Genomic DNA, 15992 nt, shown 5'->3' with positions numbered 1-15992 from the left:
ATAGTACCTATAGGAAATATAATTGGAAAAATATAAGATTGTCTAGTACACTTATTCTCATAAACTTGGCGAAAGTAAATGGTAATGAAATTGAAGGTAAATAGGTATTAAATATATGAAGAACTTGAAAAGTATATCTTATAATATTCCCGTGGACGTTGGAAGAGGATCCGCATTGTAGTATATTTAAAGGTTTAAAGAAAAGTTCCTTACGGTGTAAATTTAAGCAAAATTAAAAATCTTCAAATTTTTTCCTATTTCAGGCGGGTGCATTCATCCAAATTGAAAAATTATCACATCCAATGAAAATGATAATGTCTAATTTTTGTGTTCCCAAAACGGCGCAATTCAATTTTCTTGATAAAAATTACAAAACATGGAAAAAATTTACGATTTTGGTACAAATGCATGGTGGTGGTGTGTTATATGGTAGGTATCACTCATCATTGCGAGACAAAATTTTGTGACCAAAATTGATGCTTTTAGGCGAGAGAGGATATAATAGTCCTAAGCTGTTATGAGCAACTCAAATACATTTTTTTTTTTCAAAAGTTTCTCAATCACAACCAAATAATTATTCTAAAGATCATTACCCGGAGTATATCAGCTCTATTGAGCAGTAATTAGAATTACCTGCCCGGTTATATTTTTCTAAACTAAGTAGACCTATAATTTTTCTTTCGAGCCTTGTTATGTGGCGTGCTTCATTTCAATGAAATTGAAACAACGACCTGGTCTTAAGCTTGAATTCATTCATCTACGTGATAAGATTTTTTAATTATTATTGGTGTTCTCGTAATACGAGTAAATATTGATTTAATTACTCACCAGCTTTATTTGGACTTGATAGAAAATAGAGTAACGTGCTCAGCAGTTCTTTTTTTTCATTGTAGTAAACATAAACCTATAATTTAATGTGGGTCGAATTGGTACTTACCTATCAATGTTTTCATAAATTTTTTGTGACAAATATTCAAAAATGGAACTCCATTTAATTTAGCATAAATATTGAAAAGTATCATTCTGAAACTGGAGGAATATTATTTTGTAAGTTTTTGGCGATTTTCTTGATTTTTTAAAATTGGCAGTAATGTGAAAAAAATTTACAGCAAATGTCATCGCGTTCCAAAATAGTTCCCTAGTTTCTGGAATGATATCTTTCAATAGTTTTGCTAAATTAATGCGAAATAATTACGAAGAAAAACATTTTTAAAACACAAATTTATCCAAAAATGAGCGATTTGCACATTTTTAACTGCTCAGTAAAACCCTATCTCTCATACTATCTTTTGAAACTTGACCATCCCAAAACAGGTTGAGTACCTAGTGACAAAAGCGAAAAATCCATGATTTTTTTTCGAAAATGTCCCCTATTTGAGGGCCCATTTTCCCCCTGCAGAGACATCTCCGAAGGTAGCATTTTTTCTCAGTAACTCTCAACAAAAAATGGAAATCTCTGCTGTATTTGTTCAAAATCCGCAAACTGTTTTTTTTTCGCGATTCACCCCAAGTAGGTACCTATAGTGTTATAACCGAATCATTATGAGGTTTTGTTTTCCTAACAAAATATCATTTGATAAATTCGCACTCATGTCCCAAAACTCAAATGGAAGGTCTCTGCTTCTTTAAAAATTTATTTTAATTTTGTGATGAGATGTACCATTTCATCCCCAAGGCTCCAGGGAAACTCGACGTTATAATAGTGAATGTAAATATTTTTCCGAACTGCCTCTCTATTGAAATTTACTCATGTTTTAAGGTACTCGTATGTATAATTAACAAAAAAAGGAAAAAAATGAATTGATGAAAAGTGTCTAATGGAAATTATTGTTTTCGCTGTTTTCTACACCAAAAAATACATTTTTTTGAGATTTACGACTGACATTGAGGTATAATTATGTAGTCGCTAATTTATATTTTACCAGTAATTCCGTAGCCCTTTAATACGCAAAAACGCAAATTTTTTGAAAAGTAGATAGGTACCTACTTCTTGGAGTTATAAAAATTACATTCAAAATGTCCTGTATCTTTATGATTTTATGATTAGTTAGGTTGGTAGGTATAGTTACTATACTGGGTCCATGGATTCCCGAAGAATGCTCATGACTAAACTATTGTTAATTTAATAGGTAGTTAGGTATAGGTACCTATGCTAGATGGTTACTTTACCTACATATGTCGCAATTTCAAGATAACATATTTTGAAAAAAAAAAAAAGATGGTCTTTGATACCGAATTTAAAAATACGTCATCACTATATTTATTATTGATTTTCACATGGTTGCATTGACATAAATTGTTCATAAAATTCATTCGTAGGTATAAATGACACTTATTTTTTGGCTCGCACAATGGTGTTCAGTTGTTCACCAATTAGATAGGTACTTAACTAAAGACCTAGATGAGAAAATTAACGAGTTCCTGGCACATGTGTTCGAGACTGCATCGTGTCCAAAGTCTGCTTGCTCCTCTGTAGATCGCTCAAGTGCTGCTTGGCTTTTAAACTTACGTAGGTACCTTACCTACTCTGTACTACGAATTTTAACTAAAATTCAATACAATGAAAAAAAGACTTAAAAACTGTACAGTTATTCTGATAGCTGCACGTTTTTAAAAATACATTGAAAATTTTCTAGAACAAATTAAAAATTTAACACGTGCCCGCAAAATGTATCGTAAAATTTTTTAAAAAAACCACACACATAAAAGTTTAAATGGAAAATATGAATTCGATTGGTAAGGTGACGAACATCATCATCTCATCAATATTGTGGTCTGGTGGTGATTATATGCCTGTATTTATTGACCGGTTTTTTTCTAACTTTTTTTTGATATTGTTTATAATAATTTTCGCGTTGAACATAATTTTCATTCAGAGGCCTATCTTCGAAAGGTGTAATGAAATTATCTTGTGCTGGTAAATTTTGAGGATGTGGTTGGTCATAAATATTATGTTGATATTGTTGATACGGCGCAGGTGGTGGTTGCAATGATTGAGCCGGAGGTGGGTTTTGTATGGGGAAAAACTGCTCCGCATGAGGGTTTGATTTCGGTACAGGTGAAAACGATTCCTTCGCCCTTTCGTTTTTCAAATAATGCGGTATTTTCTTGACAACAGCTCGAAAACCCGAATCTTTATCCGATACATATTCTACTATTCGCATCGAGCCGTCTGCCTCCAACATGTTATAAGCTCCTTTTACAAAATCACCGTCGCGATGTTCCCAGTGGCTTTTCACATCTAAAGTGTAAGGATCCAGTACAGAATATCCGTATTTATATAAAGGCTTTACCTGAAACGAAAATAACGTAACATTGACATTAGCAAAACTTGCGGTTAGCGAATGTATAGCCTTCCAGTTACCATACTAAATGTAAAGAAATTGTAATTTTATTAGCTGTGCGCTTTTTTCATCAAAATGGCGCTTATTTCATTCAATTTCTGAGATCAAAGAAAGCATCTCAGTTATGCTTTCGTCGTTTGTATTACGAATTCCGCTTTTTATAGAAGTTATGTCTTTGTTTGAATATTTTTTCGAAGCCGTTTTCAAAGCTGTTCATCACCAGTGGAATTCTATTCATTTATTTTCACACATATTTGGGATAATTTTTGCATTACGATTTTCTTTTTCATGTAATGTTTTGTTGCTGTTTCGATGCTCTGTCGTCGAGTAGGTAATGCTTTTTTTGGTCGTTTGAAATGGAGATTACGTATTTTGGTTTTAGATGGTTATTACTCGTATATTTGAAAGAAAAGTAGGTATTTTGGCGATGTAAGGTCAACAAATTTGGGTTTGCGGATCTAGTTAGGATGTCTGAAAAATTCTTAGGTAAGTATAGGTAAGTACCTATTCTATTACAGGGATATAAAAAAAAAACTGCTTTTACGTTGTTGTTGAGAGCAAACTACGTCTTTACAAAATGTGTTCAAGTACCTAATGATTTCATTTGTGCTGCTGTCCTAATGACGAACAGTAACAAGCCTTAAAGGGGCAAACATAACGTGAGGGATTACATCAGTTTATCCTATTTCATGTTGCTTTCTATGCTGTGCAGTGTGCACCTTACAGTGGATTTGATTTATTCACAATTAGATAGAAAGTCGAGTATTTAGCTCTCTTTGATCCTCAAAAAATTGATAGACTTATTTAATTAAAACGCAGCTGCTTTTCTTTACTACGGAAGTATCCAAAAATATAATTTGGACCGAAGTTGAGAAAAATTGGAATTATTTTTGACTGAGCTATTAAGCCTTAATTTGATATTCCCCCTCCTCCTCCCTTCAAAACTTTTCATTTAAAACTGAATAATTATTCGACTACCAGAAAAAAACAACTTCAGAAGGACATGTTGCCTATCTTGAAAATGATGGGGCAACCAATTCGAAAACAAGTTCCATGAATTTTTGAACTTTAAAAAGAGTAATAAGTACATCGAAAAGTCAGGCTTGCGCAGAGACGGAGAAATGAAATATTTTCCCCGAGCCAGAGTTTTTATGAGGGCTCGCAAGTGTTACTTACAATTCACCAAAAAAAAACGCTTAAAAAATATTTTTAAATTTCATTATTTTGGAAAATATCTGTTTGCATTTTTTTAAATGTCAAAGGTAGAAAAATCGACTTCTAGTAAAAAAATAATCATTTACTTCTAGAATTATAAATTTTCAAGAACTTCTGTCCTCATCGCTTCGCTCTCGAGTCCTTTTTGTATTTTTTTCCAAATTGGGCTTTCTAAAAATCTGTTATTCAATTTCAAAGAATAAACTGAAAAAATACACTTTCTACTTTTCTACTCAAGAATTTTTGAGAGATTTTGCCCTCTTTTTTCGTGGGTCTGTTTGCCTTTCTTTCTTTTCAATATAGATTTTTAAAAACCTGTTATTGAAATTCTAAAATTTTGAAGCCAAAAAATGGACTCTTCATCCCGCTCCAAAAAAAACGATAGCTTTTGTCTTCGTTTCGCACGGGCCTCTTTGCATTTTTTTTTTCGAGTAAAAAAAACATAATTATTAAGATTTAAATTTGAAAAATGTTGAAACCAAAAAAAAAAATAACCTCTCATGCTAATATCTTCCTCAAATACTTAATAACTTATTATTGCCAAGTTTTCGAGTCAATGTATCGAATTATTGTTTACATTATATCAACATTGCGAAATCATACCGTGAAGGTACATTCGTTGTATAATATCTTTAGTTTTTTTTTCTCCTCGTTAATTCAACATTGATAAATAATCGATTATGGTTATTTGTTCAATAAATCGATGTCATGATCCTGTTACTTCTTTTCTATCCCTGCATATTGCTTACGCAAATAAAGAAAATTATTTGGCCTAAAGTATATAATAGTTATCTACCTTTCGGCGAGTAGTTGTAAAAAAAATTTCTAGTGGAAGGTGAAATTTTTTTACTGCGCTTCAGCTGAACTGCAAGATGAAAATTTACGCGAATATGTCCACTCTAATACAATCTATTGCAGCCATTAAAACCGCAAATTGTGATTTAACACTTTCCACTTGAGTTTTCAAGTGTATAGGACATAAGTATGAGAAAAAGCTATGCTAAAACGTAGCTGTATATTGGTTGTTATGATCCTAATCAACGCATGTACGTATTTTTTGTTACACGCTTAAGTAATTATTAAGAAAGATTACGCGAAACATGTTCGTAATATAATAGATGTTCCGAAGGATGTTTCCAGACATACCGAAGATGTTTCCTCTTCTGTCTAGGTCAAGTACACCGATCGTGAGACGCCTAACGATGGATTTTCTATGTAGCAGGTTGTATTTTATAAGGCGTTTATTCGACGCGTTCTTCTATGTAACAACGATATCGTTCAAACATACGCAGAAATTAACACGTGAAAATGAGCCGCGTGAATTATAAAAACATATTGAATTATTAAGTGTTCAAATTTTGCGTAATATTTACATTGGCAGATTACCTCGGCGTTGTGAGATTTAATCGAAAATTGAAAATAAACGCTGCCGTTATTAATGAAATTTTGATATTTTAATCGTGTTCGCTTATGATATGTTATGTAATATTCATTCATCTTTACATCGAAGGTGCCATTGTTAATAAGCGCGATAGACTACTGCTTGGAAAAATGATCGGCATTAGTTATGTAAAAATTCGGCGCCCGTAATAAGCGTATCGTGTACGTGTGATCTAATTCGAAGACCTATAAGTATAATGGTTAAAAGAGGCTTCGCATAATCGCTATTAGGTCAATTTATTTAATAACATGTTGATTGTTCGGGTCACAAAATATGCCTTCGTATGTGTGAGGTTATTTTACGTTAGCCCTTTGAAGAGATTGTTGCACGATAATTGACAGATTATTGTTCTGCTAGTAGGTATTTGTTGCGACAAAACATTCATCTCATTATCGATTGCTTTTTCTCATTTCTTCTTTGCGCTCTTATGGTCCCATATTATAAGGTAATTGACTCCTTTTCTTTGTAAAAACAAACGTAATATTGTAATTTGAGGGAATATGGGCCACCCTCAGTTCATAGAAAGAAAACACATTCGTTTATAACTAACCTACGACCCACTGATCTCGATCAGTACCCCTTGGAATATGAAAAAAATCACAACGTTGCACTTCGGTCGAATTTTTCACAGGTCGTCTGTATAGAATTCTATAGACGAATGTAAATGTTTGCGCATTCAAACAATTGTCTCAATAGGTAATGCTAGTGTGTGGATACTGAAAAGGTTTTAGGTATGGTGCAGAGGAATAAATTCATCATAGAAACCAATCGAAAAAATGTGAAAAGTTGTAGGTATCTACAACATTCTCAAAAATCAGCGTTCTGAAAATTTGAATAAAAATTTGTGACGAGTATTTTGTGTGTGTGTTTTTAATGACTTTGAAAAACCTGGTTTCTCACTCGACTCCTTCAAATGGATTCTAACATACCTAGGAGGCTTAAATTTGAGCTGTCCGAGCATTTTGACTTTTCAACATTTCCAACTACGAAAAAACATCTTGCGCAGTAGGCAAGATTAACCGACTTTGCTCTGTTATACAGGAAAATAAACAAACAATTAAACAATTGGTTTTATAAACAATTTGAGGCGTGTAATTTACAAAACAAATACTGAAATTTACCAATTTACCAAAATTTACCAATTTACCAAAATTTAGCTATTTACCAAAATTTACCAATTTACCAAAATTTACCAATTTACCAAAATTTACCAATTTACCAAAATTTACCAATTTACCGAAATTTACCGATTTACTGAAATTTACCTATTTACCAAAATTTACCAATTTACCAAAATTTACCAATTTACCAACATTTACCAATTTACCAACATTTACCAATTTACCAACATTTACGAATTTACCAAAAATTAGCTATTTACCAAAATTTACCAATTTACCAAAATTTACCAATTCACCAAAAACTTAATGTTTTTTGTTGAAACAAAAATTACACTAGAAATTTTTGAAAAATTTTGATTTTTTATGGCAAAAAAATTTTGGATGGATAAAAATAACAAAAACATTAACAAAAAAATCAACAAAAAATTTTCTCCTCTTGACTCGCGCGGGATTCGAAAACCCGACCTCCGGCGCACCAATCTGCAACCTACACACCTAACCACCCCATCTGTTTGTTGGGGGTGAGCCGTTTGCGAGATATAAGGGTTTACACAAATTTCTGCTTATCCATAACGTTGAAACACACTTAAACGTTCATATCTCGTAAACGGCTGAATCGATTTCGACCAAATTAAAAATTTCTCTAGTTCAGTATCAAAGCAATATTTTGCCATCATCAGTTTCGACTTAAAGTTCGGAGCTTTTTAGTTCAGCGTGACACAAATTTATACATAAATTGATATATATATAAATAAATAAATATATAAATAAATATATATGTAAACTTATCTCGTTTTGCGCCATATGTCTTATCGTGATCAGCACACTCCAAAACGTCAAGAAAATCCACCCCCACCCAAATCCTCAACCATCATGACAAATACAATACCTTACTTTTCCGTTTCACGGCAAAGTCGGTAAAAGTGGACGTTTGTGTTTTTTAAAATGAGTTTTTGATTTTGTGTCATTGATAGACCCTTCTTCGAACAATGACCTGGAGGGTTAAAATTGATTATGTTCATCAGAAAGATGTCCCAGCGCCCAGATACACTTTATGGTGGTTTCGACTTTTCAACTGGAAATTCTCAATCCCCGAATCTTTGTAACGTTGCTGGAGTTGAAAAAATACCTACTGGATATAGAATCGCGATGAAAAAATATTTTTATTGAATTGCATCTGCTCTCATTAAAATCATCCAATAGTATGGTTATGATAATGCTCACGTAAAATTATACGTGAAGTCAGATTAAACCAGGCCATTTTTTCATCTGATTCCATCGGTCACGTTGCAGACAATCGGATAAAATTTTACGTATGTAGGTATTGAAATACTCGTATTTGTTCATAAAATAATTATCTTGGAATTTTTTTAGGTATGGAGTAATGGATGTTTTCTGTGGAATCTACGAGATTGCTACGAAGTCCAACGGAAGTGGAAAATAAATTTTTACCCAAAACTAGGCTCAGACAAACGAGCGACGCGACGAATGAAAAATCTCGATTACCTACTTGTATTTATGCCCAGCAGAAGAACAGAAATGGAAGACTTGCAACTACGGTAAGTAATTTCTTCTCCAAGTACATACAAAAAAAAACAATATAATTTTTGTATAGCTTCGTGTGAAAATTCGTGTAAGAATGAAAATTTAATTTGGAAACTTTTTTCCACGATGTAGGTGTATAATTAGTAAAAGAATCACTAAAAATGAAACGAAACTTTGATTTAAAAAATTTTCTCGGGAAAGTTTTTCCATGCGATATTCTCACTATTTAGCGAAATGAATACTTAACAAAATTGTGCATGCTTTCTTAAGTGAGACGAAAGACACATCTCGGTAAACTTAATTTTTTCTATTTTCATGATGGGCTTCTGACTGTTTGAAATAAAAGTTGTGATTGAGTTTATTCCCTGTGGAATTAGCGCAAGGAAAATGTTGATAATGTAGGTACTTCGACTTACGTAATGTTCGTCTGTTTCTTTACTGTGATAAGTGTCCTTGGCTGGATAGTCTTGAGGTCTTTGTGCATTGGTTGGTTGAAATGCACGCATTTGTTCTTTATTTTGTGATGGCGAATAATACGAATCCACCATTATGGCATTTGAAAATGGAAGTAATGAAGCCGTTGCAAAAAGTATCTGAAATTATTGAGCAAAATATCAAGTTAGGTACGTTGAATTATGGTGACTTGCATATCATACCTACCTTACCTACATATTGTATTATTTTTTTAAAATTTATTGGTAGGTACGTAATTAGGTGTTAACGTACTTACAAACTAATTGAACAGTTTTAAAACTTCCTATCCTTTTAAAAATTTATGTATACCTATATACTTATTTCAATTTTGTTTTTTGCTGATTAATTAAGAATTAATTTGAATTAGCTTAATATTACCTACTGGTATTTTCAAACTCTAAACATTCGGAGTTGTAACTGTAGAAAATTAAAATAACTCCTACTCCTCAATTAAGAGCTTTCAAGAAATGTTTGAAGTTTCAAAATGAAAGACGATGCCGCTTAAATATTTTTTCAACTTTCAAATTCGTTTGATATCACTTTTTTACTTTCTGTAAGTTAAAAAAAATTTGTTTAAAATACTTTTATAGGATGGGTAGTACGAGTTCTTGTCGGAATAAGTGCTTAACGAGAAATATTAATGATTTTGAGTTGCTGCCTTTGTAAACATAGAAGGCATTCGATTCATCTGTTGAAGAATTAAAAAATTAATTATTTTTCAAAAATCGCTGTTGAAATAGAAAATTTTGAGTTTATGAAAGCATACGTTAGGCTACCTAATGTACGAAACGAGATACAAGTTCAACGTTTAATAATTTTTGAATTATAATTTGTAACAGATTATTGGATTTGAGTTTCGAAAAAATTCGTAGCCTATACCTTCGCTAAGCAATTATTTGCTTTTCATTATTTCTCATTGTGGGACGTGGTAAGCAAATACAGACTATTTAAAATTACAAAGATAATTAGATATCCTTACTATTATCAAGTTATAGCGAGGATTTTTTTTTGGATTCGAGTACAGGTGTTCTTTTTAAATCTTTTTTGGAGACTTTTATTTTTAAATAATGTAGCCAAGTGGTTTTTTACTCGTACCTAACTGATATTCAAGAGTCGAAGAAGGATAATTGCATTTTTATTCGAATTTTCCACCGCCTCGAACAATTTGCATCGTTTTTTTATGCTTAAAATGTCGAGTAAAGCTATCAAAAATTTACGACAAATCAGTAAAAAGTTGGAACCGATCAATGCATTATTTATCTGTTGTGAGATGTAAGTATGCAGATTTGTGTTGACAAATCGTACTTTTGTCGGCCATCCTATAATTTCAAAATACAGGTGGCTTACCTGGTAAAATCTGTATATCAAAGGAGGATAAATAACAAGTGATAGCTGATAGAGATAAATTCAATCTCGTGAAAGTTGGCAATTTTAGAAATTCCTGATCACATAGTTTTTAAAAAATGAAAAAAATATAAAAATTCAAGTTTTTTTAAAAATCAAATCAAGACGATTTTAAAATTTTAAAAATGCTTACCTACATCCAATCCAAGAATGTATCTATTTTATTAGGTAAGTATACTTACTTACTTACTGAGTTACCTACGAGAATTGATAACAAACTATTGAATACTTTTAATAGATTAAAAATCAATTTTTCTAACGTTGTCAGTTCACAGAAAATTTTGCTAGAAAACTGCAAAAAAAGTTATTTTTTCTTATTTTGAGAGAATTTCTCATGTTTGGCTTGGCGCGCCTTGAGCATATTTGCTCGTGCCAACACTACCAACATTCAAAAAATATCATTTTAATAACAGTTGAGTAGAGGAGAGATAACCTGTATGGTGGCTTCCAAAAAAAACGTCAGCTGCCCAAGCGAGAAATTAAAGGCCCACCTTCAAAGTTTTAAATTTTCTAAAACAGCTTAAAACTTTCATTCCTATTAAATAAATTATCACCTTCTCAAGAGACCTAATTCTTCAAAAAATGCTCCAAATGCTATATGGGACCTCAAAAGCTGGTAAAAAAAATGATCAAAAATGCTGTTGACATAGAGTGCAAACCGGTACCTGGTATGTGTAGATGCGAATGTTAATGTATTTCGGCAGGAAACTTCCTCCATCCCAAAAATCATCCCCCTCTGAATTGATAACGATAAAAGTTCACTTCTCCAACATAGTGGAATTGCTTTAGCTGGCTCAATTTGACTACATGTTGCAGGCTGTAGGGTGTAGTTCGGCTAGAAAGTGGCTCAAAAGTTTGGCGGTGAACTACGCTTACTCACACATTGTGAATTTTCAAAATGTTGCCTTATTCTGACGTCTGATCACAAAATCATTAAAACCAACATTTTTTAGTGTTGGCAAAATTCGTGCATTTTCATTCTGCTTGCGCGCATGCGCGCTAGAAAAAGAGTAAAACACCTAAAAAATGATCAGTTGAAGTAAGGAATGTTGGAAATACTCTCAATCTGAATTCTATCTTGAAATTTTATTCGAAAATTCAAGAAAAACATTCGTCAGTTCACAGAAAATTTTGCTAGAAAACTTCAAAAAAGGTGATGTTTTTTTATTTTGAGAGAATTTGCTCGTGCCAACACTACCAACATTCAAAAAATATTATTTAATTTTTTTTTTTCAACCGGTAGTGTTTTTATGATGAAAATAACAAAAACAATAACAGTTTAGTAAAGGAGAGACGGTTTTAAGAAAGATTCGATTTAGAACTAAGCACACCTAATGTGATTATTCCTCTGTGGTCCCCGAAAACACTATTTCTGGACTTTGTGACATTCATTTTGAAAACTCCTCGGCTGCTTCTTGTAAACAACCCGTACGGTATTCAATTTCAATTTTTAAAATCAACAAGGAGAAAAAAACGAACAAACTAAATTCAAGGTGCCAGAAGAATTGAATCATTTGTTATTCTGCCACAACAAGTTGAAGTGGATACCTGTTCATGGGAATCGGTTTTATGCACGAACATCCAAAATTTAGTGCACCTACAGATGTACCTACATGTACATACATACGAGTACTTTTAAATGAAAAAAAAAACGAGTTTATTTTTTGGAGTAGAACATAATTTTCTAAGTTAAGAACACGATGGTTACATAGCAAACGGAAGGCTACGAGTCCTTTTTTTTTAAATTATAAAACAAGGTTATTTTCTTAATCCCTTCTTTTTTACTTCAATTATTCAACAGATATTTTTAATTCAGTTTGGTCGGTGAAACAAAACGTTTCAAGTAGGTACTTTTCGAGTAAAAATTACGTTTTTAATAAAAATTGGACCGCAAATACTTTCAACTTTCATTTTAATTGAGAAAAAGAAAACACGTGTAAAATCATTTTCCGCGAAGATCACTGATTTGGCGAATCAATGATAATGAATGATTGAATATAATACTTGCGAAGCATTTAAGCGAATTTATTTTTTCAAAATCTTACGGAAGATCTTCTAAACCTCACATTTTACCGAATAATTCGTGATTTTTGTATTAGGTGTTTTACATTTTCCGCCAAAGTTTAACACGAAAAGGCAAGGCTACCTAATTAAGAATGTTGGAAAGAAACGATATGCAAAAAACATGTTTTACTAGTAGTTATAGTAGTTACATTCGTAATTGATAAAAAAAACTTTAACGCGCGATATTAAATAATGCAATTGCTGTAGTTTAGAAAGCTGTACTTTGCGAATTACTTTGGTAGTATAAAAGTTGCACAGTATAAAGAATTTTATAGGTACGGCGTCTACCTACTCGTTATTATAGCAAATCTACCCTTTGGCTGGTGTAGGTAATACCGGAAATGAAATTTTAATGAGATTTTCTTACTACATCAATCTCTCAATTATTTCATTAGGGGATACAAAGTTAACGCGTTTATTTGAAAATTTTAAACAGATACATGGCATATTAGACGAGTAGGTAAGTATAGTGGCGTGTTGACTGGCAGACAAACCTCGTATAGAAGAGACGTTTGCAGTTAGGTATTTACAAAGTAGCATTTTTAATAAAACATTCACTAAGTAGATAGGCGAAAGAAAATAATACACTTACTTTTATTACGAACATTTTTCGTTGGTACCGGAAATTGCGCGAGAATACAACATATGTGAAATATTATTGGCGTATCAAAAGTTACCTTGACTAGGATCAAAACATGAATAAATGATTTTGCATAAGAAAGTGTTGTTTTGTTATTCGCTCAAGTAGCGTAGACATCGCATCGGGAGCGGAAAAATGGGGAGATCTGTTTGGGTGATGGAAAATGACGAAAATCGTCGAATGGGCAAGAATGCGGCGTATAGGCAGATACGTTGTTGAGGAGAAAGTAAATATGTAAAATCATGCGAAGCAGTTCGACGGTCAATGTAATTAGGTGATGATCACTGTCATGTCAATTAATTGCCTTTTACACGCTGGGTGAACTACCGTTGCTGAGCTCCGTGTGGCCAGCCCCGACCATTTGGGGGTGGGGGTCGAAAATAGTGCCAATCGTTTGTGCTTCGTTTGTGCACGTTTGTGCACTAATTACTTTCGTTTGTGCTCACCCCCTTCATGGCGTATTTGAAGGGAGCCTTGGTCGGGGCTGGGGACACGCAGCCCCGACCATGAGGGGGAGGGGGTTGAAATTAGTGGCAATCGTTTGTGCTTCGTTTGTGCACGTTTGTGCACCAATTGGTTTCGTTTGTGCTTGCTCCCCTACAAAGTGGAAATGGTCGGGGCTGGGGACACGCAGCCCCGACCACGAGGGGGAGGGGGTCGAAAATAGTGCCAATCGTTTGTGCTTCGTTTGTGCACGTTTGTGCACCAATTGGTTTCGTTTGTGCTCACTCCCCTACAAAGTTGAAATGGAAGGGGGCTGGAGACACGGGGGTGAAATGGGAATTTTGAGAAAAATAACCATCAATGAGTAGGGTGTATCGTTTCCATATTATTCGATACCGCTGAGCACGAATATGACCTCAGATGTTCTGCTACACTTGCCTACCCCTCTCCAGAGCCCCTAAGCCCTCCTCAATTTTCACAATTTTCGAAATAAAGTTATTTTGATGACATTGTTGTCGTTACATGATTCGATACCGCCGATCACGAATATGACTTCAGATTTTCTTCTACAATCACCTAGTCCTCTCCAGAGCACCTCAGCCTCCCTCTATTTTCACGATTTTTAAAATAGTTATTTTGATGATGTTGGTTTCAGAAGACAAAATTTTCAAACCACTAATTAACTCAAAAAGAAGCTACATATTTGGAAGTTTCTAGCCACTCAGTAAATGAGTAGAATCAGAAAACTGTTCTTGGATTTTGATGGCAATTGCCCAGGTGGACAGAAAACATGAAAATACAATCGGGTCATTTTATCCAAAAACAGGTTGGGTGGGTGGGGACCGATGCAAAAAAATCAGGATAGGGTATTAAAAATAAGTTCTCTTTGAGGAGGGACTTTGTGCTCGTAATGAAGGATTGCATTGAATTTGGTTTATATAGTTCCACGAATTTTTTTCTTTGGAAGATTGTTTTTTTTTTCAATTTTTGTACCATTTGCAAAGTGATCAAAAATTTACTTCTGTACTGATCTCCTGGAATACCAAAGCATGTATTTTGTTAAACACATACCTAGGTATACGCTGAGGGGCTCTGCAGAGGGGTAGGCAAGTGTAGCAGAACATCTGAGCTCATATTCGTGCTCAGCGGTATCGAATCATATGGAAACGATACCCTACTCATTGATGGTTATTTTTCTCAAAATTCCCATTTCACCCCCGTGTCTCCAGCCCCCTTCCATTTCAACTTTGTAGGGGAGTGAGCACAGACGAAACCAATTGGTGCACAAACGTGCACAAACGAAGCACAAACGATTTGCACTATTTTCGACCCTCTCCCCCTCATGGTCGGGGATGCGTGTCCCCAGCCCCGACCAAGAATAATTTACGCTTTTAATTACAAGTATAACAAAACGAACGCAATGGGTCAATTTGATGAGTGCACAATCCTCAGCATCAAAAGCACAAACGATGTGTATGGTTTTCATTCCTCTAAAGCCCTTCCTATGGGCTCCCCCTATTAGCATGTCCCCAGCCCCGACCATTTCAACTTTGTAGGGGAGCGAGCACAAACGAAACCAATTGGTGCACAAACGTGCACAAACGAAGCACAAACGATTGGCACTATTTTCGACTCCCTCCCCCTCATGGTCGGGGCTGCGTGTCCCCAGCCCCGACCATTTCCACTTTGTAGGGGAGCAAGCACAAACGAAACCAATTGGTGCACAAACGTGCACAAACGAAGCACAAACGATTGACACTAATTTCAACCCCCTCCCCCTCATGGTCGGGACTGCGTGTCCCCAGCCCCGACCAAGGCTCCCTTTAAATACGCCATGAAGGGGGTGAGCACAAACGAAAGTAATTAGTGCACAAACGTGCACAAACGAAGCACAAACGATTGGCACTATTTTCGACCCCCACCCCCACATGGTCGGGGCTGGCCACACGGAGCCCTACCGTTGCTGACAGTCTTTCGTGTCAATACCTACTGTAAACTTGTATTGGGGTAGTTTTTTTTTCTTTATTTATACGGTATGGATTTTTCCCACTTGATTTGGGCGAGAACGCAAAATACCCCATTTGTTCGAATACATTGGAATTTAACTCTAAAGGACAAATTTGAAGAAGATGATGAGAAAAAAGAATAATCCAAGTTTGAAAACTTGCGTTTTTTTCAAATATTTATTTGATAATTTCGCTTTCCCACGAACGAGTAATCATTTTTAAATTGACTGAAAACACACTCGTGATTCGTTGAATGGAATTTTTTGTAAAATGTGTTGTAAAATAGGTCAAGGA

The 15992-nt window shown here is 34.2% G+C and overlaps 2 protein-coding genes across 2 annotated transcripts in view; one reads left to right on the top strand and one right to left on the bottom strand.

Annotated features, from left to right (window-relative positions):
• Positions 1 to 15992, top strand: part of LOC135840076 (cuticle protein 8-like) — a 129907-nt gene that overhangs the window by 99575 nt on the left and 14340 nt on the right. Inside the window, exon 3 of the mRNA XM_065356411.1 lies at positions 8496 to 8680. Within this exon, the coding sequence (XP_065212483.1) occupies positions 8510 to 8680 (171 nt within the window). The 5' untranslated portion in view covers positions 8496 to 8509. The remainder of the gene's footprint in view (positions 1 to 8495; positions 8681 to 15992) is intronic.
• On the bottom strand, positions 2198 to 13313 carry LOC135840074 (cuticle protein 8-like). Its single transcript, XM_065356408.1, has 3 exons — positions 13201 to 13313; positions 9083 to 9259; positions 2198 to 3293 (listed from the first exon to the last, which is right to left on the bottom strand). Exons 1-3 carry the CDS (start codon positions 13213 to 13215, stop codon positions 2763 to 2765), a joined length of 723 nt encoding a protein of 240 aa, XP_065212480.1. The 5' UTR covers positions 13216 to 13313; the 3' UTR covers positions 2198 to 2762.

This window comes from Planococcus citri, chromosome 3 (genome assembly GCF_950023065.1).
Source record: "Planococcus citri chromosome 3, ihPlaCitr1.1, whole genome shotgun sequence".
Taxonomy (NCBI): domain Eukaryota; kingdom Metazoa; phylum Arthropoda; class Insecta; order Hemiptera; family Pseudococcidae; genus Planococcus; species Planococcus citri.
Note: the sequence above shows the minus strand (reverse complement) of the source record. Positions and strands in the feature narration are given on the sequence as shown.

Excerpts from the sequence above, each read along its gene's own strand:
- LOC135840074 (XM_065356408.1), bottom strand. Across the intron at positions 3,294-9,082 it reads AAGAAACAGACGAACATTAC|GTAAAGCCTTTATATAAATA; the intron begins GTAAGTCGAAGT and ends TTTTCGTTTCAG.